Below are 23,367 nucleotides of genomic sequence, written 5' to 3'. Positions count from 1 at the left end.
GACTAGAGGATCCAACTGGGTGGGGTGACCCAACTGAGTGAGGAAGTGGAAGCCAAGGGGAATGGAACATGAGCTAGGCAGACCTAGCCCTGGGATGGGAATCTAGGGGAACAGTACGGGACATATATCTCTAACAAACCCAAAGGGAAATTTCTGACGCAATGTTAACAAAACACCACACGGGACAGGATAGTGAGAAAATAAATTATTCAACCAGAATGAAGTAGTGAACATTAGCTGAATCCAACCAGAAGCATTTAGAATAAGACTAAACAAGCGTCAACAAAATAAATTCATCAACATCAATTGTTTCACAGTAAGACCAAACATTCTTTTTGAAATGTAAATGTTATTTTCTGAACTTTTGAAGGCAAACAATATCACTGTGCTCTAGAACAACACCTAGGCCATTCATTTAGCAATGCAGCATGTCAACAATTGCAGATAGAAAGAGAGAAGAGAGAAGATGGAGGGGGGAGAGACAGAAATGAGGGTTTTCCAAATGGAGTAAACCCCTAAGCAGGTGTTATTTAGGACATCCTGCTGAACACTCCCCCTGAGGTTAATAATGATCACCCATTAAGACAGTATTGTGATTAAAGACAGTGACAAGAAGTCCCCTTCCCTCCCCCCCACCCCCCACCTTGGAAGGAAAAGCAGAGCCCCTTCCTTTCTCTTCATCTCTTGGATTTTACTGGCCCTGGTTTTGGCCTTACATTGGTTCTTGGCTTGGACCTTCCATCGGGTCGTAGCTTGGACCTTCCATCGGGTCGTAGCTTGGACCTTCCATCGGGTCGTAGCTTGGACCTTCCATCGGGTCGTAGCTTGGACCTTCCATCGGGTCGTAGCTTGGACCTTCCATCGGGTCGTAGCTTGGACCTTCCATCGGGTCGTAGCTTGGACCTTCCATCGGGTCGTAGCTTGGACCTTCCATCGGGTCGTAGCTTGGACCTTCCATCGGGTCGTAGCTTGGACCTTCCATTGGGTCGTTGGCCATTGGGCCTTGGCTTGGATCTTGCATTAGTCCTTGGATTGAACTCAATTCCATCGGGTATAGGATTGAACTTTGCATCGAGTATGGGATTGGACTTTGCATCGAGTATGGGATTGGACTTTGCATCGGGTATAGGAATGGACCTCGCATCGGTCCTTGGCTTGTACCTTCCATTGGGTCTTGGCTTAGATCTATCACTGATCCTCGGCTTAGACTTCGCAGTGTTCCTTGGCTTGTACCTTCCATTGGGTCTTGGCTTAGATCTATCACTGATCCTCGGCTTAGATCTCGCAGTGTTCCTTGGCTTGTACCTTCCATTGGGTCTTGGGTTAGATCTATCACTGATGCTTGGCTTAGACTTCGCAATGTTCCTTGGCTTGTACCTTCCATTGGGTCTTGGCTTGTACCTCGCAGTGTTCCTTGGCTTGTACCTTCCATTGGGTCTTGGCTTAGATCTATCACTGATCCTTGGCTTGGACCTCGCATTATTAGTCTTTGGCTTCTACGTTCCATTCGGTCTTGGTTTCGAATTTCATTTTGTAGCACACTTTGCATAGGGACCTGGCTTTGGTTCGAGTTTTGGCTGTAGGACAAGAACGACAGGACACACCGAATGCCATTCAAGCGGCGCCTCAGGGACTTTGTGGACAGGAAAGGAAGCTGAGCTCTACTTTCAAGTGGAAGGACTGCCAAGACCCACCAGCACCAGGAGGGGCCATTGGGATTGCCCTAGAGTAGAAAGACAAAGGAGGACTGGTTACTTTCAGAAGAAATGGTAGGTTTCCTAAGGATCTCTCTTGGTTTCTTGGTTTGGCTCTTCAGCTTCAACTTCTCTGTCCTGTCCCTAGGCTGCTCACAGACATTTTTCCTCTTGGCCTATTTCCTCTATAGATCTCTATACCCACCTACCGCTGCCACTAATGTTCCCAATTCTTCTTACTACTTCTTATTACTCTGAATAAGTGTTTGTATCTCTTGGCCATTCCCACCAGGACTGGGCTGGTAACTCTGGGCTGGTATTGCCGAAGCAACAGTGACAACTTCTACAAAGAGAGTCACCAAGTCCTTCTGAATCACTGTGTGGTTCTCTTAGAATACAGCTCAGAGGAACTGCAGGACAGCTTAGCGGCTCAGGCTGAGCCAACAGGGTCACTGGGAGATTTCTCTCCCCAGAGAGATGCTTCTGCATTAGGTAGGGAGCCCCAATCCCGAACAAGGGGAGAAGGGGCACCCCTTCCTTCCCTCTCTGGGAAGAGATAATACACAAGATCACCTAAGCATACATTAGGGCCAGGAGGCGAATGTTTCAGAACACTGAAAGGGACAGGGGCCCTTAGTACAGAGCTGAATGGGACCTTGGGACATAGAACCTGATGGTGGAAACCATGATCATGAAGTTCTCATCGCAGGAAAACTGTCTCTGATTCAGATAGTGGGCATCAGCCTTGACTCTGTTTTGGTGGGTATGAGAACCCCAGAGGCTAAAAGGACAGTCTAAGCTGACCCTCCCAACTTTGATTTACAGTCCTAGTTGCATGGCCTTGAAGCAGCAAAAGCATAAGCAATTAACTTCTACCTGTCCCTTTGTCTGCTATCCATCATCCTCATGCGGTCACTGACCCCCAGGGCCCTCCTTCGGTTATACCTGTGGATCCACATCTTTTGGTGGCATGGGCCCAAAGTGGCTCAGGATGCGGTTCCGGAGCGCTTGTTTGAGTGAATAGAACCAGGCAAGTGACTGATCGTATACGGAGCTGTGCAGCCTTAGCAAACGTTCATACTCTTCCCCTTCGACCTGTAAGCAGCCAAAGAGAAGCCATATGAGCAGGGGGCCGCCGGCCGCCCCACGGGTACCTGGTTCCCCTAGCAAAATCTTTAGCGAGACCTGTCTGAGTCTGCTCTTGCAAGCATAGCTGAATCCTCTAGCTAGATGAGGGCCCATTTGGAGAGAGTTTTGGGAACCCTGCTTCTGTCTGTACATGTGTCTCAACTTACATGTCCAGATGTAAGCAATTACATGCTTGGGGGAGGGGAGAGGCCGGCAGCTGTTTAAACTAGTTTTTCCGGCAAAACATCTGCCTCGTCGGAGATATTAAAAAGGGGACCGGACTCCTACCCCCTTTGACCCATCTCGGAACTCTTAGAATGAATCGGTCAGAGTCAGGAAGCGCATGCGAGGGGCTACCATTCTAACTTGGCATTCCAAAGCGAGATCTCATTCATTTCCCAGCTATCTGAAGGGCTGGTACATGCACGAAGAGAAACGGCTGCTAGGCCAGTCACCTATTCTTTCCACCACAGGCAAAGTAAAAAACCACACTGACTGACTGCGCTTGCCATTACTGGGCCCGCTTTTTCTATGGGATGCTGCGTTCACGGGAAGATCCGGATTTGGAGAGGCTCTGTCTCCCAAGTCAAATTAAAGGAAATGAACTTCCCAGTGCCTTTGGCCGCTCAGGTACTGAGCTGAGGGAATGGGGCCAACGCTCTGCCCTAGCTTTCTGGCTTCTCTTCAGGTACCACACCAGCGGCCTGAAGTGAAACCCCAGCAAAATGCTCATGAAGCTTGTTGGCATTCCAAGTTCCTGTAATCTGCCGGCTTCCCGATTCTCAGCCCCCGGACCAGACCCACCTTATAATCCTCAACATATTCGATGTCAGCTGTGTTGTAGCCATCCCTCTGGCTCCGCCGGAGCACCTTAAACCTCCTCTTACCAATGCTGTCCACCACAGAGCGACCATCAGGAAAGAACTCAACATTTCTTATCTCCAGCAAGCAACCATAGTCTGCAAACCTAGATATTGGGGTAGGAGTAAGTAAAACAATCGTTCTTGTCAATGGATTTGATTCTAAATGATTCTAAAATATAATATGGCTAACCCCAAAGACCGAGTCCTCGGGAGTCCCCACCAGGTAAGCCAAGAGCCTCTTGTCGGGAATGGCCCCTTGGACCACAGTTCACTGGTCTGATGCCAGTGGAAGCTTAAGGATAAAAAACAAAAAGAGAGAGATAAGCCAGAAAGTATCGGAAAACAGAAAAGGAGAAGAGTAAGAGAAACGAAAAGGATATCTGCTGCAACAGGAAAGAAGAGAACTGATTTTACAGTCAGAAGTTCCAGGTTCCAATCTTGGCTCAGCTGCTCTGTGGCCTTGAACAAGTTAAGGCACCTGGCTGCCACTGCCTAAAGTACATTTTCTCATAGTAAAACACACCTCCCCCATTCTTCTTCCTATTCCCCGCCACCACCGTGATCCAACTTTCCTTCTCTTCCCCAGTGTGCCTTCTGAACTCCGTGCTGCTCAGCAAAGTGGTACGTGGTCGAAAGGAGTACTAACGGCCAGGGATTCGCGGGCCGTATTGCTGTAGCATTAGGGGAAGGTTAGACACAACGCCTTCCTCGAGGCAAGTTCACATTCTACTGTTGCCTGAGTTCAGAAAAAAAGGCTCACGTCTCTCTGGGCTTAAGGCTGCCCATCCACGACATGTGGGGCTTGAGCTCGACATGTTCGGTAGGCCCCTCCAGCTTTGACGGTCTGTCCGTGTCGTCTGAGATTCTCCTTTACTCCCACACCCAACACCCCAGACGAATCGGTCCCTTTTCGCCGGGCTGTCCTTCTGGCGCTCTATCACACACTCACCCTCTGTAGGCATCACCAATGCACATGCCGAAATGGTTGCTGCCAGTCTCCATGCATCTTCGAATCATAAGGCGGTAGCAGGGCTCGAAAATGTGGAGGGGGCATGGCACAGTGGGATAGGCCATGGTGCACACAAATATAGGCACATTCTTATTCAGGCTGCTGCAGAAGGGAAATATAATTTTGACAGCAGAGTTTCTCCCACGTCCCCACCAGAGACAGGCCGTCCTGAGCGCTGTTAACACTGTGGACGAACGTCTTGCCCTGCTTCCGATTCTGCCGCTTTGCTAATAAACAAGGGCCGTCGGATGCTCGGTAGCTTCTGTCCAGGAGGAGCCAAGAGGGCCCCCGGTTCCCCCAGGAGGCCTCATCGGACACCATCGCCCCAGCCCTGCCCGTGCCCCGCTCCCCCAGCCTCCCACCTGTCGGATCTCCCTCCGGAGAAACACCAAAGCAAATGGGGGGAAGGAAGTCAGGTGAACTACCGAGCCCTGGCCCCAGACTCGGACTCGCCCCCCACCCCGACCCCCACCCCCATAGTGAGGACTCGGGGGGAAGACATCTCTTTTCAATAATGCTGAGTTTCTGAGGGCTTAGTCAAATTCCAAAAGGAGTCATCTCCAAGTCGAATCCCCCGGTGTTACCACACCAGCTGAAGAAAGCTCATTTCCAGGGGATACGGCCAACCAACTAGCATCAGGAAGCCGCAAGTTCCCTATAGCCATGAGAACAGGGCATGAGAGGGCCAGTGTGCCTAGAAATGGACTCAGATGCAAAAAAAAAAAATAACTCGAATTGACAATGTAGTTACTTTTATTCTTTATCCAATCAAAAGGTATCAGAAGTCCAGCCTTTCGCGAACCGTAGCCCGAGCAGTGAATGCCCAGAAGCAGATGGCCCTAGGAACAGGACTGGACAAATTCTTAGAACTCAAAGACATTTTATTACCCTTCCCAATAGAATGAGCTGGGGATATCGCTTGAGTTCCACTTGTGACATTTTGCGTCCCAAGCACATACTGTTCCACCACTGACCCAGTGAATCAGGAAAACTTTCTGAGCCAGAAGGATGATGAGATCCAAGACCTAGAGTTAGAAAAAGCCATCTAGCCAATCATCTCATTATGCACCCAAGGAAATGAAATCCCATAGAAGGGGGAAAAGACTTATACAAGATTACACAGATAATAAGGCGGCAGAAACTCAGTACCAATAATCACAAGTTAGACAAGTCTTTTTTATCACATTTTTGTTGGTTCTGGAGGGGCCTAAAGAGATCATCTGGTCCGATGAGGGTAGGTGCCTCGCGGTGTTTGAGCACCTTAAGGATACTTTCCTTCTTGACTTACATTTCAGTGTTTCCCCTCACATGCTGAGACACAGAATGACATACACAGGTCTACATACTTAGAGAGCTCTGCCATTTCCTCCTCAAAGATCCTTCGGCGCTCATCGAGGTCTTCAGGCATATATTTGGCAATCAGTGCCTCCATCAGTAAATTTTTGTTGCATCTCCTTATACATTGCTTCAAGAAGGAAAAAACAAAACAACTGTTATTTAGGACTGCCCAGTCGCCAGGAAGGCCAGTGATCAGACAGGCCCTCTCTTAAGGCTGTCCTCTCACAGAAGGCTTCGCTAACTTCCTTTCTAAGGCAGTTTGTTCAGTGTCTCGAGAGGGGAAGGGGAAGGCGATGAAACATTTCTATAGCACCCATGGACTGGTCCTTTTGACCAATAGCTCAGTGAACCTGGGAGTTAGGTATTATTCTGTTTTTTTTAATCACCATCTGACAGTTGGGGAAACCAAGGCTGAGAGCCCAGGCTGGAAGAGGTGATTGAGAATTCTGCTGAGCTCTGTCAAATTAGTATGAGCACAGCCTAAAATAGGGAGAACTAGGCTTGTGAAAGGCCTAGAGACCAGATTGGAGCTAGCTCTTGGATAACTTTCCTGAAAAGTCATGGGGGTCTCCCATTTCCGACCAGACTGGTTCTGGCCAGTCAGATTTGGCTCGCATGAAAAGGGTCTAAAGGCCTTGCTCTCACTTCCACACTTAATGCTTAATCAATTTTTCTTGAATTACCTCTTCGAGGTCTTCTTTGCACAGGGGGCATATGGGGCTGCGATCCAAGCTTTTCTCAAGACACTTCATGCAGAAGGTATGTCCACAGGGAGTGGTGACAGGCTCATAGAACAGCCTGCAATCAAGCCATAAAAAACCCGGACTCAGAAGTGGACTCTGTTTTAAGCTTTTTGTGGTAGCTCTGGCAAACGAGGGGGTCTGGAACCCTAGCGAGGCTTTTATTCTAAGCTAGACTTCCCTGGAAGCACTTTGTTAGGGTTTCCGACATATCTGAGATCAGAACTCTCCCAATCTACCCGGCAGAAGCTGGCTAGTGCCAGAGCTCCTTTGGGATCGGCCCTGCCCTCGGTAACCCCAGAAATGGGTGTTTCGCCATCCCAACGTTTAGCCTCGACATTCAACCCCACTCACAGTATCTCAACAGTACCCACCGTGCTTGCCCTGCCCTCTATCACTTAGGGAAGGATAATCACCTCAGTTCTGAGTGGGGAGACCCCTGCCACTCGGGAACCATTGCTACTACAAATGGTGTGCCAAGGAGGGCAGAAACACAGGCCAGGATGGAACAACCCAATCCAGTGACCTGGAGAGGCAACTGACTGTTAAGCACCCTCCAGTGGCTGGTAGCTGCACCTGCAGCCCTAACTCCTCAGCTTCCCTGGTACATTCTAGGCAGGGCCAACAGGGCCTGGAACTAACCCACCCAGGAAGCCTGATCCTTTTTGGTCCCACAGTGCTCTAATCACCAACTTATAGGAAAAGGCCCTTTCCCTCATTCCATGCTATTCTTTACACAGCCGAAGTGCTTGGGCACATTCAGAATGAAGTCTTGCCCAGCTTACCAGGGCCGGGACTAGGTCGGCTGGAGGCTGGGGGCTTTTTGTGGAGTTGAGGAGAACTCCTCCTTCCGCTCCCTTCACCCTGAGACCATATCATGCCAAAAACCCTAAGGTCGATTCTACTAGACAAGCTAGGATTCGGATTGAGAAAGGCAAAGAGCTGCTAGTTGGAACCATTTAGTCTGTGATTGGAAGTGGCCCCGGAAGCTAGCTGTTCCCATCGTGCAAAGCGATGCCAACTGAAACTTTCGTTTCTAGAGTGGTCTGAGCAACTGAAAAGTAATGTGACTTGGCCAGGATCGCATGGCCCGCACGTGTCTGAGGCTATTCAGATAAACCTTGGACCCCTAGTCTGCTGCCTTGTAATATAGCTAAGCATCTGGACTGATAATGCCATAAGACATCGGAAAGTGGCCCATCAAGGAGCGGGGATCGACTGCGTCGCATACCTACCTCATGCAGAGTGGGCAATCCAAGTCAGATGGATCGAAAGATTGGAAGGGAACCTTACGGGAATAATTCCTAGCCCGGGAAGAGCCACCCGAATCTGAAATGTGAAACGGTCAATCAAATCGGGAGCGAACTACTATCCCTGGCCCAAGAGGGCCTGGTTTGATGTTTTTTTAAAACATCAGAGAGCTGATATCTTGCCCAGTGTTCCTACCCTTAGCCTTTGGGAAGGCCCTCCCTTGGAGCCCCACCCCAGGTAAAGAGGAATGGCCACGCTTCTATGGAGCAGGGAGGAATGTGACATGTATATCAGATGGCACCGTCTGAGGCAGACAAGGGAAGCCCAGGTTGGGGGAAAGGCCCCTCTCGCCACTAAAGTGCGCTTTCCTGGAAATGCTTTTACCTTTCTGGGCTATCTCCTCTGTAAAAAGAAGCCTTAAGTGGCTTCTCTCAGGACTGTATCTAGGATTCTCCATTTCCTTGGCTTGAGCCTCAGGTACAAAATGAAGCTCAGGCCATCTTTCATCCATTTTACAGACTTAATGATTCTGGGGGCCCCATGGAATCTCATCAGGAGGGACTATTACCTTTCTTGGGAACCTTGCACGGGACTTCGATGTCCAAGGACTGTAAGGAAACGCTTTTGTCTTTCGCCAGCTGGCGTTTCTTGGACTCTTTGTTCTTGCCCTTGATTGGCAACCCTTGGATCTGTTTCCTGATCAGCTCCATTCTGGCCCGATTCCTCTTGGCCTGGGCGTTCAGAACCAGTTTCTTACTGACTTGCATGAACGCCTTTACTCTCTTCTTGTTTTGGGCCACATGGCCTAGTGTCCTGCTTTGGGTTACTGAGGAAACCTGTCTTTTCCCCTTGTTCTGGGTTGCTGGGCTCACCTTCTTTCTCTTGCTCTGGGTCAGTGAAAGCTGTTTCTTTCTATCCTTCAGCAAGAGTCCTGGAGCCTTTCTCTTCCTGGACTGGTCCATTTGCATCTGTTTCTTGTCCTCCTTGAGCTGGGCTACGTGGCCCTGTCTCTTTCCGGCCAGGGTTGTGGAAGCCTGTTTCTTCCCAGGCTGGGATCCTGAAGCCTGCTTCTTTTTGGGCTGCTTGCCTTTGCCTGAATAAGTTTGATTCTCTGTGGCCTGGGATGTCGAAGCCTGTGTTCCCCCGGCCTGGGATGTGGAGGCCTCTTCCTCGTCATCCTGGAACATAAAAGCCTCTTCGAAGTGGGCCATGGAAGCCTGTGCCTGTTCGCACTGGGCCATGGAAACCCTTGCCCCTTCATGCTGGAACAGGAAAGCCTGTGTCAATTCAGGCTGGAACATGAAAGCCTGGCCTTCTTCAAAGTGGGGCATAAAAGCCTGGTCGTCATCAAAGCTGGGCATGAAATCCTGGTCGTCATCAAAGTTGGGCATAAAGGTCTGGCCCTGGCCAGACTGGGACACGAAAGCTTGGCCCTCCTCGAAGTTGGGCATAAAAGCCTGGCCTTGGCCGGACTGGGACACGAAAGCCTGGCCCTCTTCGAAGTGGGGCATAAAAGCCTGGGCTTGGCTGGACTGGGACACGAAAGCCTGGCCCTCCTCGAAGTGGGGCATAAAAGCCTGGGCTTGGCCAGACTGGGACACAAAAGCCTGGCCCTCCTCAAAGTGGGGCATAAAAGCCTGGCCTTGGTCGGACTGGGACACAAAAGCCTGGCCCTCTTCGAAGTGGGGCATAAAAGCCTGGGCTTGGCCGGACTGGGACACAAAAGCCTGGCCCTCCTCAAAGTGGGGCATAAAAGCCTGGCCCTCATTGGCCTGGGGCAAGGAAGCCGGGGTTTCTTCAGAATAGGACACGGAAACTGGTCTCTCTTCAGGCTCCGACAAGAAGGCCTGCAAATCTTGAGTCTGGGACATGAAAGCCTGGCCCTCGCTGGGCTGGAACACGAAAGCCTGTATGTCTTGGGCCCGGGACATGAAAGCCTGGCCCTCATTGGGCTGGAACATGAAAGCCTCCGGGTCTTCGGGCTGGCACATGGAAGTCTGCCTCTTCCCCTCTAAAGCCTGGGCCATCAGAGCCAATGTTTCCTCTTCATCAGACTGGGCCATCAGAGCCAAGGTTTCCATATCCGGCGGGGCCAGAATCGGGATCTCATCATCTTCTTCCTCCTCCTTAATGTGGAAATCTGGAAGGTCTGGGAGGTCTAGAGGCTCTTCCTTAATCTCGAAGTCTGGAATGTCTAGCGGCTCTTCTTTAGGCTGAAAGTCTGGAAAGCCTAAATCATCATCTTCTTCCTTGGGCTGGAAGTCAGGAAAGCTGAAGTCGTCCTCTTCCTTGAGGTGGAACTCGGGAAACTCTATATCATCATCTTCCTCCTTGAGGTGGAACTCGGGAAAGTCTAGCTCCTCCACTTCCTCCTTGAACTGGAAATCGGAAAAGTCTAGCTCCTCCACTTCCTCCTTGAACTGGAAATCAGGAAAGTCAATATCATCCACCTCCTCTTTGAGCTGGAAATCGGAGAAGTCTAGCTCTTCCTGTTCCTGCTTGAAGTCAAAGTGGGGAATCTCTAGCGGCTCCTCTTTAAGATCAAAATCTGCAAGATCTATCGGCTCCTCTTTAATATGGAAATCCAGAAGGTCGACCTCCTCTTCCTTGGGCTGGAATACAGGAATCTCGATCTCTTCCTCCTTAGGCTGAACCATTACATTCCCCACCTTGGGCTGGTACACAGGGACCTGTACTTCTTCCTCCTTGATCTGGACCAGCATGTTCTGCATCTCCTCCACGGGTGGGACTACGACAGCCTGTATCTCCTCCTCCTCCCCTGCGTCTCCCACCTCTTCTCCTCCCTGGACCACCACGGCTCTTATGTCCTCCTCCTCTCCCTGGACCACCACGGCTCGAATCTCCTCTTCCTCCTCTTCTGGGACCATCACGGCTCTTATCTCCTCCCCTGCCCGGACCAGCACAGCCTGGATCTCCTCCTCTTCCTCCTCTGGCTGGAGCATCAGATTATCTCTCCCCTCAGTCTGGCACATCAAAATCTGTAACTCTGCCTCCCGGAGCTGGTATATTGCAGCCTGTCTGGTCTCCCTGGACAGGGCTTCCAGAGCCTGTCTCTCGGCTTCCTGAACCTGGAACATATCTGAAGACTGTGTCTCCTCATCCTGAACCTGGAACACTTCTGCAACCTGTCTCTCCTCCTGGGCCTGGAACATTCCCGAAGCCTGTGCTTCCTCCTCCTGGGCCTGGAACATTCCCGAAGCCTGTGCTTCCTCCTCCTCCTGGGCCTGGAACATTCCTGAAGCCTGTGCTTCCTCCTCCTCTTGGGCCTGGAACATTCCCGAAGCCTGTGCTTCCTCCTCCTCTTGGGCCTGGAACATTCCCGAAGCCTGTGCTTCCTTCTCCTCCTGGGCCTGGAACATTCCCGAAGCCTGTGCTTCCTCCTCCTGGGCCTGGAACATTCCCAAAGCCTGTGCTTCCTCCTCCTCCTGGGCCTGGAACATTCCCGAAGCCTGTGCTTCCTCCTCCTCCTGGGCCTGGAACATTCCCGAAGCCTGTGCTTCCTCCTCCTCCTGGGCCTGGAACATTCCCGAAGCCTGTGCTTCCTCCTCCTGGGCCTGGAACATTCCCGAAGCCTGTGCTTCTTCCTCCTCCTGGGCCTGGAACATTCCTGAAGCCTGTGCTTCCTCCTCCTCTTGGGCCTGGACCACTGCAGCCTGGTTCGCTTCCATAGGTCCGTCTACTGGAATCTGTCTCTCTCCATCCTGGGACTCCCTTTCTCTCCTTGCTCCCATACAAGCCAGGACAACGCAACCAGGAGGGTTTGGCCTCTCCACAGCAAGAGGGATTTTCTCTATCTCCTGTGAGACAGGGAGATTGGGCAAAATGAGTAACTACTCGTAATCTCAGTCCTCCTCTGATTTCCAGCAATGGCTGGGGTGGAGGCGAGAGGGAATGGAGGAGGAGGAGAATAGAGTGGTCCCACTCCAAGGTCACCTGAATTTTTTTTATACTTTTATAACAGAGATCATACTTGTAAGCACCTTCTTCATGGGATTCAAATAAGACAAATGTATATTTGTAAAGAGCTATGTAAACGTCAGTTAATATATATAGGCAAGCTCTTGAGAAGGGCTACAAGAGAAAATTTTGCTACTACTGGATTAAACAGTCTAAATTGGGCTGAATTGGGAAAAGTTTAATTCGTTTTAGAAGTTGTTGTTTGTTTGTTTGTTTTTTTAAGAGTCCAAAATGATTTAGGAGAAAAAAATCTATTTCGTTTTTATTTTAAAAAATTCTAGTCTGAATGCTTGAAAATTGAGACAGCAACCAGACTTTTAACCCAATCTGCCCAAGGTCTCCACTCCCACACTGTGACAGGCCAGGAATTCACTGGGCAGCCTGTGAATGGCATTCCTAAGAAGCAGGTTACTGGGCCAATAGGTCAGCTGGTTAGATAACCAGTTTCTCAAAAGCTTGGCTAGCTGCACAGGGACTATTGAAAGCAGGAAGAACTTTTCTTTCTCTGGGGAATCAGTCCAATGCCAATTTGGGGCAATTGACCTGAGGGAAATCCCTCTCTAATCTTAATCCACAGGTCAAAGTTTGCCAGACTTCTCTGCTCAGGATGCAGGTTCGGGAATAAGTGAACTAGCGGGAGCAAGATTTGAGGGGACCCAAGTCCCTCTCTCCAGAAAGGAGCCATATTCTCCCCTCCCATCGTCTGTGATTTTCAGATTTCCGGACATAATGAAATAAGGATTTAAGTTCTTAGAATGAGAGCCCCATCCTTTCCCAAGATTTTCAAGTATTTGGCACACTGGTAAAACATGCTTTACGAGCTCCTGGAACTTTATCCGGGCCTTCCCACTGATTCCCAATGCCAGATTCTCAGAAGCTATCTAAATGGGCTGCCAGGAAACCCTGCCCCATCCTGATGCCAAGTCCCGAGTCTCTGAGAAACCACCTCTACCTCTCCCCAGAGAAACATTATTATCAGAGGCCGTCCCTGCCGTGGCCCAGCACCCACCCATTCCTTAAGGGTAAATCCTCTTTCTGCTCTCTCTTTCTTTACTTTCACTTATAGACTACAATATGCCAGGTACGGCTTCAGGACAACTGGTTTCTCAGCTTGTTACAAGGGAGAGGCTTTGGTGGGAAGATGGATTGGCCAAGCCATCACTCCTCCATCAGAGGCCATATTTCCAGCCTTGGGTGTAGGGGAGAGCCGTTTTAAGTTTTACCCGATGGCTGACCCTGCTTTTCTATCTAATGAATCTCTCCCCGGATCTTTTCCATTAGGGTTTCTTCAAACTTTTCCCACTCGCAACCCCTTTTTGCCCAAGAAATTGTTCTGTGACCCTTTTATTCGAGCATATAAAAGCTGTAGACAAATCAAACACTTATTGATGATAAATCGTACATTTGTGAATTCCACATTCAATTACGGTCCCATATGGGATCGTGACCCCCAGTTTGTTTGACACCGAGAGCTCCATGGAAGACTTGGTCTCAGCGGGAGAAAGGGGCTATCGCTCCCTCCCTTTGAACTGTCTCCTGCCCCAAATATGCCCAAAGAAGCAGCCAGGAACACCTGAATGCCTTACCTGGACCAATCCTGGCAGCTGAGGGTCACTGCTGCAGCTAGCTCCACAGGCCTGGGAAGCCATGGCACTGCTTCCTGGTACAGAGCTGCAGGTCTCCAGTAGTAGGCAGCTTGCTAAGCGCTCCTGGGTATTCCCAGGGATGTGCGAGAACAAGCTAAACAGGAGCTGAGACAGAAAGCAGAATATCTCACTACTTAGGCAGTTCCTTTAAGGCTCTGAAGGCCGAGAAGAAAGAGAAACTACTCTCTTTCATAAAAAAAGAAGGTGGGCAAAAGGGACTTTTCCAATTGAGAACTGTCCCAACACTGGCCATCGTGGAACTGATCCAAATCACTGCCTGCTATTGGGGAGGGGGAGAGTTGTCTACACAGTTCCTGATAGTTACTGTGGCAAGGCAAGGCTGCACACAAATATGTTTCAGATCCATTTATTTGGTGAAGAAGGAGGGAGTAAAGAAGCAGACACAGGAAGCCTGGGAAAGTCCTAGCAGGGAATGTGGGCCATTGCTAACACTGGGTGGCCTAAAGTCATAGGGAGGGCGTCCTCTGTTCACTTTTCCTGTGGAAACTTGATTTAGTCTGATTGATGGCTCCCTCCTCCAGGAAGCCCTCACCTCCTCTACCAATGACCCAGACCCTGATTTCCTCCCTTCAGAACGGTGTCATGTCTGTGTTTCAGCTTCCCTAGCCAGATTGAGCAGTTGGGGTCAGAGTCCATGTTCTCTCCTGCTTTTTACATTATGTTCAATTTCAACCCTTTTTAGTCTTAGAGGCATGAAAGGTGCCTGGATTCCCAAGGCCCAGAATTGGCAGAAACGCAAGCTACAGGCAGAAACCCACTCAGTGGTTGGCCAGTAACCAGAGCCCAAGAGTGAAGAGAATGACAGAAGCTCAGGGACTCTGTTTCCTGAATGGCCCAACTGGGCCGTGCAATTCCAAAGTGAGAACTGGGAGAAAAGGCCATGACCTTCCAATGCAACCATGTTAGAAAGCCCAAAGAGCTTCCTTTCTAAAGAGAAAAAGAAAAGGGGAGTGGAGGTAAAGGGAGGAAAAAGTATAGACAATGGGACCATCAACTCCACTTGAGTATAAGCAAGAGAACTATTGGTTAGTTTGAGAAATACAAGGTCTAATCCAAAGGCGGGTTGATCTCCCAGTAGAAAAGACCAGTTCACAAGGCAAAAGCAAAGCCAATTCCATTCCAGTCTCAGCTTTCAAAAGAAGAGACTCTGAGTCAATAAAAGAGGTAACCCCCCCAAACATGGTGATCACACCGATCACTCCCTATGAGAGACTTTAGAAGCCATCTAATCCAATCCCTTCGGTGTACAGAGAAGGAAACTGAGGCTTACGGGGTGGGGAGGGGAGGGGACGGGACCTGCCCCAAATCAAAGGGAGAGCGCAGTTTCTAACTCAGGTAGTCGGACTCCAAATCGGCATTCTTTCCATTATCCATTCTGTGGAAGGAAATTGCAGCCAGCCACAGAAACATCTGCGTTTTAACTCCTTTTCCTTCATTTACTTGAGTCTTTGTACATACATTTTCCAAATCTGACAAACATATTGTCAGCTCCACCCAGCCCTCTTTCCACTGCGTGCCGGCTCAGAGGCCCTTGGAAGGGACAGAAGCTTCAAGTTCAGGGTGGTTATGAAAGGGGTTGGGAGGAAAAAAGGAGGGGGGAAGTCCCAGTGTGGGTAGAGGACCCCAGAAAGAAGGGTGAGAAGGAAGGTAAAACAAAACTCATTCCCTAATCAAAGGGGAGATCCAGCCTTTGGGAAGAGGGCATGTGCTAGAACCAAGATATGAATTTCCCACTCAAGCCTGGCACCAGGTAGATGCTCTTTGACTTATACACATGGACCAAAAATCCAACAAGGATCCTTATTCTTTGGGTCAACTTCTGATCTCTCTTCAGACTGACCCCAACCCCTCCTTGGGTTCCCTCCCTCCCTCTTTCCTTCCCTCCCTTTCCTGTGTGCTAGTCTGTGGGATAAGGCAATATGTCTTCTCATCACTGGAAACAGCAGTCTAGAAACAGCAGGTAGGCAGGCTCGATAATTGCTTTCTCTCCTTGGGAAGCCAGGAGGCCTTGGAGCAGACCTCAATAGCCACTAATTTAAAAAGAAAAACCTTTAAGGTTAAAAGCCCTAAACTCACCCTTCCCCCAGAGGACTCTACAGATGTCCACCAAATCATGGCATCTGATATCTTGGAAATGCTGAAGAGAAGGGCTTCAGTCAGGAAGTAAGGAGTAGGTGGTGGTCCTTTCCCAGAGGCCCCAGCAGAGAGGTCTCGGAAAGGATGGCAAGTCCATTCGGCCCAAAGAGATCTGTTGCTGGCTGGCTATCTGTCTCGATTCTCATCTAGCCTTTGTTTTTTTTTTTTTTTCTCTCTCTTTCTTTCCTCTGTCTTTCCTCTTTAGGTCCCTCTCAGACAAGAGGGCAATAGGCCAGCCCCTCACTTCCTGAGGGAAGTCAGTCCACCAGAGTTATTTAAGAGAGCTGGCTTGACTCACCTTGGCAGCTTCACACCTGGCCATCCTGTGCCCCTCATCCAAAGCCACACAGTACAGGAACTCCCTGAGGGCTTCTTCTGTTCTCCCCAGGAAGGCTAAGACTTGGGCTTTGCAAAAGTGACCCTACAAAGAGACAGGCCCCCTTATTCAAGCCCCACTTCAGCAAAAATCTACCTTGAGCAAGAGTTCAGATTTGGGAACCTTGGATCTTATTCCAGAAATTATTTTATTACACAGAAATAGGAGTGGCTTAGAAGGTTAAGAATTCTAAAACGGCCCTTGCAGGTTCTGACATTTAATTTAACAACCTTATTTTACAGATGAGGAAACTAAGGGCAAAAGAGGGAAAAGGAACCGGCCGTTTCAACAGGCAGGGACTTGACATATATCCCGTGAGCCTTTGGCCCATGCTCTCTGTTAATAAGTGTTACTTGTCCCAGATAACATATTGTGAATTTTAACAGACCTTCTAGAGACGATGTGCCAGTGCAATTTGGGGCATGATGACAAGCCAGTGGGAAAGAGATTTAGGGGCAAATGGGGCTTTTGATGCCAAGCACTTGTTACATAGAGAACGATTTCAGTTTTTTTTTCTTTTCTTTATTGTATTTTATTTTTTGAGGCAATCAGGCTTAAATGACAAATGTGACAGGGTCACATTTGAACTCAGAGCCTCCTGACTCTGTGGCCAGTGCTGCATGCACTCTGCTACCTAGGTGCCCCCATCTCAGTCTTTTTCTTGACAGATTTATGTGGAGACCTGGAAAAAGGGTGGAGGGGACTCCTCCCAACGAAAGTCAGCATTTTTTTCTGCTGCTTTTCTTCATAGGCAGCTGAGAGCTGAAATTGAGGTGGGGGGAGTAAACACAGCCACTCTGCGTCCTGGGCACAATTTAGATACTGGATTTATATTAGGGCATTGAAAGTTACTGAGAAAAGAGGGGCTTCAGGCTCCAAATACAGAAAGTGGGGCTTCTTGTATTTCAGAGCCTTCTAGCAGAGAAGCTGCATTGAATTTAACATAGAAATTTACATTTAAAATATTCAAGTTTAAGAGGGGAAAAAACTGGTCAGTTTAAATTCTGGAAAATTTTCCATCTCCAAAGAGCTGCTCTAAAAGCAATTGCTTTCCCTGCTAGGGAAAAGGCACCAGAAGCCCCTTTTTACCCTTCCCAAAAGGCTCTCCCAGCTTGTTCTGTAATGGTGTCTGAAAGTTCACCATTATTGATTGTTTAGATTAAATCGAGTCTTTGTTTTAAAAATGTGAATAGGAAGTACCTAGGAAGGGAGGTGTCCTATACTGATCATCTTGCAATGATATTTTATCAGAGAAGAAGGAAGTCCCAAAATTAGTGCTTGGGGACCTTCTGCCTGTGGTAACCATCTTTGAGTTGCTAAAGGACAAAGGGACAACTGGCAGGAGATAGACTCTTTCAGAACAGGGACAAATTATTTATTGCTTTCTTTGACACCCCGGTGCCCTATCTCCCCCTTTTGGACCGCCCTTCAAACATTTTCTTAACACCCTCCCCCCAACAAACACTTGTAAGAGCTGATAAAGGACAAGGGTGGGGGGGGGCGCCGCATGAAAAAGGAATCTTCCCTACTTGTTTCCACCTGGAACAAACCCATCTCCCGACGAGAACACGCACCTTCAGCCAATATGGCTGGAGTCTGCAGACCATTTCAGCATCATGCAATGCAGGTTCAGGAAGTTTCAAGACAAAATAGACCTGAGATCGCTTGTTAAAGAGCAAGAAGTCATTTGGAGCTGTTGATTGAAACACACAACAGCATACAATCTCATCAATTACCATCAGCACAGGGCCCCAGTTTTGTCAGGGGCTTAATAAAGGAGAGACACTCAGGGCTAGCTCTCTAGACGAGTTGGAGGTCTGAGTCCCACTCCCAGAACTAGTTGCCAACTGGTTCAGACTTGATCTGGTTATCTGGGAGATAATCCCTGAAGCTGATCACCACTTATATACATAGTAAGTCATTTTTTTTTTTTTGGCTGGGATATTTTGGGGGGGGTTATTTTTTAGGTTTTAATTTTGGTAACCCTATTTTCAGCCATGAAAAATGGCTTTCCTCCATTTACTTTAACCCATCTGCATTTGAAATTTTACCAGCAGAAAATAAGCTAAGAAATAAATCTGGCTATCCGATTGCATTTAACTGTCCAGACCCCCCAAAGTGAGGGGAAAGGGGAGAGCCAGGTGTGAAAATCGAATCCTTTTACAATCCAGTTAGCATCACACAGACAAAATGTTTCCTGGCTAAAGACTGCACACCTCTTAATAAATGTATCTTAACCAGAGGCTGGGCAAGTGCTGCAATGAGATATTTGAGAATGAGGAGAGATAATATTTGTAAAGCACTTGGCAAACCTTAAAAGCACTATGTAAATGTTAGCTGCTTTTATTAAAACATTAAGAGTATGTGAATGATTTAACATAGAGCCATCCCCCACTACTGGACAAATAATGTCAAGCACTTGTCCAGTTAAAAAGAGGCAGGTGACCAGCAGCATCTCCATAGACATTAGTGGGCAAAGGGGAAATTCATTTAGAACTCCACTAATCTCCCCAACGAGGCAGGAAAAATAGAAGTGCTGGGGGCGGGGGGGGGGGAAATAGAGAAATGAAGCAAGCAACATGAGATCAGAATGGCTCTCATTGTGTTGCTGTTGAGAAATCAGATTTTCTGGACAAAGATATGGTTACTGGGCGTTTCCTTTGTATTTTACAAAATGGGGAAACTGAGGCAGAGCAAAGTGATTCGCCCTGAGTCGCACAGGTAGCCCGAGTCTGAGATGGATTTGAACTCGGGTTTTCCTGATTCCAGACCCAGACTCTCATCTACTGCCACACAGCTCTCCAATGACTGACTAGGAACTACCCAAAGTGCTGAAACTCGGGAGTTGCCAGGGCCTTTGGAGATTATAAAATCTCAGAGGTGGAAGCTCTCTAAAGTCAAGCGGGGCTCGCCAACACCCCATAAGAGGGCATCTGCCTTTGATTTAAAGACCCCCTAATGATTGGGGAACTCAATCTCTCTTGTAATTTTCCATTCCAAAATGACATCCCTTAAAAATGCAGGTCTGACCTCGCCTTCAATCAATTCTAGGAATCAACTCGAGGATCAAATATAAAATCTCAGATTCTCCAGTGTTCAAAGTCCTTCATAACCTGCCTCCCACCAGTGTTCTGGAACATTACATTCCCTCCCCCTCCCCACTCTGCAAACCCAGTGGCGCTAAAGGCTTTACTGTTCCTCACACAAGATGCTCCACCTCTGCCTCCTCGTGGCTCCTTTAAGCCTTAGCTAAAATCCCCATCTTCTGCAGGAAATGTTTCCTGATCCCCCCCTTAATTCTAGTACCTTCCCTCTGTTGATGAGCTCCAATTTGCCTGTTGGTACATAGTGTTTTGCATGTTCTAGCCCCTTAATTGTGAGGCTCTCAAGAGCTGGGACTGGCTTTTGTCATTCTTTGTATCCACAGCACTTAGCCCGATGACGACCACGTAGGTGCTTAATGAATTTTTGCTATGACTGAACCAAAATCTGTCTCTGTGCAATTTCTGCCCGTTATTAATAACTAATAGCAAACATTTCCATAGTGCTTTACTCATAGATCATCTCATTGCTCTTAGTGCGCAACCAACCCAACCTATAGCAGATGAGGAAAATGGGACCCAGAGAAAGGGTCTTGCCCGCAGCCACATAGGTGGGGGGCTAGGATTAGCTATTCCTAAACTGGGTAAATGAAAATGGGGATGGGATGAAGATATTTTCTCTTCCCGAGGGTCCTTTTTTCACAAGGTCTGATAGCCCTGCTCTGATTTTCCTGGAAGATGGGGAGGGCATTTCTGGATGTGGCAGCAGCTGGGGGTTCATATGATCACAGAGCTAGAGCGAAAAGGGAACTCAAGGGCCAGTGTGGGATTTTGTCCACATCTTTGTCTTGCCAGTGTCGGGGTTGTTTTTTTCAAAGTCTACCCCAAGGATTTAAAATCCTCCGAATTTCCAGACCTTTTTTAGAGCTCTGTATAATTTGCTAATAAAGCATCAACTAAAGATGGACGAAGATTTTTGATTTTTTTTTTTTTTTTTTTTTTTGCTGGAGTGAATCAAAGAATGTGGACAATGGGTCCAAAGGGAGTTTCCCTGTACCTTAATCAGCAATCTCCCTTGGGTACAACAGGCGAGACTGGCACAGAAAGTCCTCTGCATGGGGGATGTTCTGAGGAGGGAGGAAGGGCTCCCCCCTCCAATTTTGTCTTTTCTCCAGCAGTGCTGGTCCCTGCTCCTTTCCCTCCCATCCCCGTTTTTCCTTGCCCTCCCATCCCCATTTTTCCTTGCGCTCCCATCGAGATTTTTCCTTGCCCTCCCATCGACATTTTCCCTAGATCTCATAATCTGGCTTTGTAAATTGGATGCCATCCCCCTGCTTATACCTGTTGCGGGCCTATGATGGCAGTCAACAAGTAGCAGTTCCAATCTTTCCCATTTTCATTTATTGGTATCAACCCCATAGTCCCTTGAGTTCCCGTATTCCAGACGACACAACCATTGAGGGGGGGGGTGTTTTTTGCCCACTGCCAATCACTGGAGATGCTTTTCAGCTTATTCCTCGCCCCAAAATTGCCACACTCAAGCCCTGGGCCAGGCCGCCATCACCACCCCTGCAACGCAGTACAGGAAAGATGGGGAGGGGGGATGAGGAAAGAGGGAGAAACGAGGCAGCGGCAGGCAGAAAGCAAAGCACCCTCCAAAACGACCAAGGAGGGGGGGTTTCAAAGGCTCACCTCGGGAGCCCATCTTGACCCCCCCTCCTGCAAGCAAACACACAACTCCGAAGCTACTACCACAAACTGGCTGCCGTGGGTTTGAGCAACAGGGAGGCCAGCAGACCCTGGCGATCGACGGCAAGGGAGAATCAATCAATCGGGCCTGGCAAGGGGGTCCGGGGTGGGGGTGGGGGTGAGGCAAAGCAATTCTTTCAGCCTGGGGGAATCGTGTGATCGTAAACAGTAATCCTGACTCGGAAACCAGTTGGGTGATCAGCTCCCACTCCCACCTGTCTTTCCTCCATCCCGGGGATGCTTTCCGAAACCCCGGCCCACTTCAGTTACCTCACCCGTTATACAATCCGGCCCAATCGAGAGGAGGGGCCGACAGCCGGGCCTGGCCCGAGTGGCCGAGCTCAAAAAGGGCTTATGCAACGCGAGGCTCTCCTGGCCTGTTCCCACTCGCAACTCGCGCGTGGATGGGCATTCAGACCCCCAAAAGTTACCAATCCTCACGGAGCTCTGCGCCCCACCCCCCCTCGGGACCCTAACCATATAGAGAATGAGGCAGAAAAATCTCAGGCCCTGACCCTGAGGTAGCCAGACTGACGCACGTGAACGCACACCCACCCGCCGCCCAGCCAGCGCCACACACTGCCCTCCGTGAGCACCTGAGGCCCACGATCGCCGCCCTCCCCGCGGGATCCCCAGGGGATCGGGGCTTGGGGATGGGATCACGATGTCAGACCCTCCTCGGGGAGAAGTTGGCCCCCAGAACGAGCGAGAAAGGAAGGGCTAGGGAAAGACGCGCCTAGGGGTCGCTCCCGTTTCCCCTCCCCCCCTCCCCGCTCGGACAGACCCGCCCCCCCCTCCCCCCCCCGGGCCCCCGTTCCTTACACAAGTCGAGAGCTCGGGTGTATTTGTCCAAAGCCTGCTTCAGCCTGCCCCGCCGGAACAGGCGGCCGCCCTGGTGGCGGAGGCGCGATCCCCTGGTCGAGTTCGGGAACCACTTGGCCAGCAAGTTATTCAGCAGCACGTTGACCCGCAGATTGGGAAGGGGCGGCAGCACCTCCTGGCCGTCCACCTCGCTGCAGCAGTAGAAGCCGGGCCTAAGAGGTCTGTTGCACTGGAAGCAGCGGCGCTCGTTCTCCAGGCACCCTTTGCAGAAGGTGTGTCCGCAGCTCAGGGACACCGGCTCGCACAGGAAACCTTGGCATCTCCGGCATCGGAAGCCGTCCCAGATCAGCTGGGGCAGCTCGACCTGGATCCTCTCTCCGGACTCCTCGTCGCCGCCGTTGAGCATCGCGGGAGTGACGGGGATCTCTCGGATTCCCTCTCGGAGATCGTCTCGGGTGCGGATGCTCTCGGCGATGCTGCGCACCAGACAGTCGAGATGGTCGGGGTTCAGCTGGCGATCTTGGTACAGAGCCTGGTACAGATCGAAGGCTTCGTGGAAGCGCCTGCTGACCGCCAGGGCGTCCGCCTGCTCCAGGAGCCTCAGGCTCTCGGGGCTAAGAACCACGGGCTGCCTGGGCAGGGTCGCCTCCCGCGGGGCGGGACGCCTCTGGGTGCCCGATGTGGACGGCACCGCCGGAGGCTCTTCGTCTCGGCCGGCCGCCTGGCGGGGCGGCGGGCCCTCGCGGGGATTGTCGGAGCTCATGCTGGATGAGCCGGAGGCGCCGCTCAAACAGCGGTCGGGAGAGCTGGCCCGAAAGGGCCGAGACCCGATCGGCCTCGGCGGCCGCGGCCGCGGCGATCGCCCGAAGGGCCGAAGCGGCAGCCGCGATCGAGACGAACGGGTGTCGATGCTGTTAAGGCGGCGGCGTCTCCGGCGGCTCCAGCTACTGAGGATGACGAACAGGGTTTTCCAGCTCTCCGCAGAGAACCACTTACTACCCGCGCTCCCCGCGGCTCCTACCGACTGGCGGCTCTGGGCTCCGTCTTATATAAACCCTAGCCACGTGACAATCGAGCGGCCTCTCATTGGCTGGAGACGACAGAACTGTTACAAAACCTGACGACAGGGTTTTGTAACAGTTGTGAGCTCGCCTCTGCTTTAGGCTCCGCTTTTTCTTTTTTTCTTTTTTTTTTTTTTCGGTGGCAATGTGAGTGCGTTTGTGCGTTGAGGGGGGGAGGGGGGGGGGATGTGTGGCGTGAGTCCGTGTGGCGTAGTATATGCGGATGGCTCCGCTGGCTAGATGCATTTTAGGATGATGTGTATGTAGGTGTCTGTGCGCGCGCGCTCTCGCCCGGGTGTGCTGTGCGCCTGTGCCTTTTGGATGTTGTTGTTTACACCCTCCTCACCGGCAGGTCTTTGGCAAAAGCCAAACCTCACCGTGGCTGCCTTTGCAGCCATCGCCATCCCGGGCCCGCAGCAGGCTGCGGATGCCCCCCCCCCCCGACCTTTTTGCACGCGCAGCTCCCTCGCCCATCTCCAGTGCCAACGCGGCCGCGCGATCGCTCCCCGGCCAC

At 50.3% G+C, this 23,367-nt stretch overlaps 1 protein-coding gene across 1 annotated transcript; it reads right to left on the bottom strand.

Moving 5' to 3' along the window:
- Positions 1–190: 190 nt before the first annotated feature.
- Positions 191–22,891, bottom strand: LONRF3 (LON peptidase N-terminal domain and ring finger 3). Its single transcript, XM_031945255.1, has 13 exons — positions 21,793–22,891; positions 17,755–17,873; positions 16,103–16,225; positions 13,588–13,752; positions 8,592–11,841; positions 8,008–8,101; positions 6,716–6,830; positions 6,041–6,159; positions 4,635–4,796; positions 3,876–3,977; positions 3,627–3,789; positions 2,640–2,789; positions 191–1,723 (listed from the first exon to the last, which is right to left on the bottom strand). Exons 1-13 carry the CDS (start codon positions 22,553–22,555, stop codon positions 713–715), a joined length of 6,336 nt encoding a protein of 2,111 aa, XP_031801115.1. The 5' UTR covers positions 22,556–22,891; the 3' UTR covers positions 191–712.
- Positions 22,892–23,367: the final 476 nt, after the last annotated feature.

This window comes from Sarcophilus harrisii, chromosome X (assembly GCF_902635505.1).
Source record: "Sarcophilus harrisii chromosome X, mSarHar1.11, whole genome shotgun sequence".
NCBI lineage: Eukaryota > Metazoa > Chordata > Mammalia > Dasyuromorphia > Dasyuridae > Sarcophilus > Sarcophilus harrisii.
Note: the sequence above shows the minus strand (reverse complement) of the source record. Positions and strands in the feature narration are given on the sequence as shown.

What these genes read in the sequence shown, in the direction of transcription:
- LONRF3 (XM_031945255.1), bottom strand. Translation starts at nt 22,555, where the DNA reads ATGAGCTCCGACAATCCCCGCGAGGGCCCGCCGCCCCGCCAGGCGGCC. An exon ending in GTGCAAGGTTCCCAAGAAAG is followed by an intron (nt 8,102 to 8,591) that starts GTAATAGTCCCT and finishes TTCACATTTCAG; the next exon opens with ATTCGGGTGGCTCTTCCCGG. An exon ending in ATTGGTGATGCCTACAGAGG is followed by an intron (nt 3,978 to 4,634) that starts GTGAGTGTGTGA and finishes TTTATCCTTAAG; the next exon opens with CTTCCACTGGCATCAGACCA.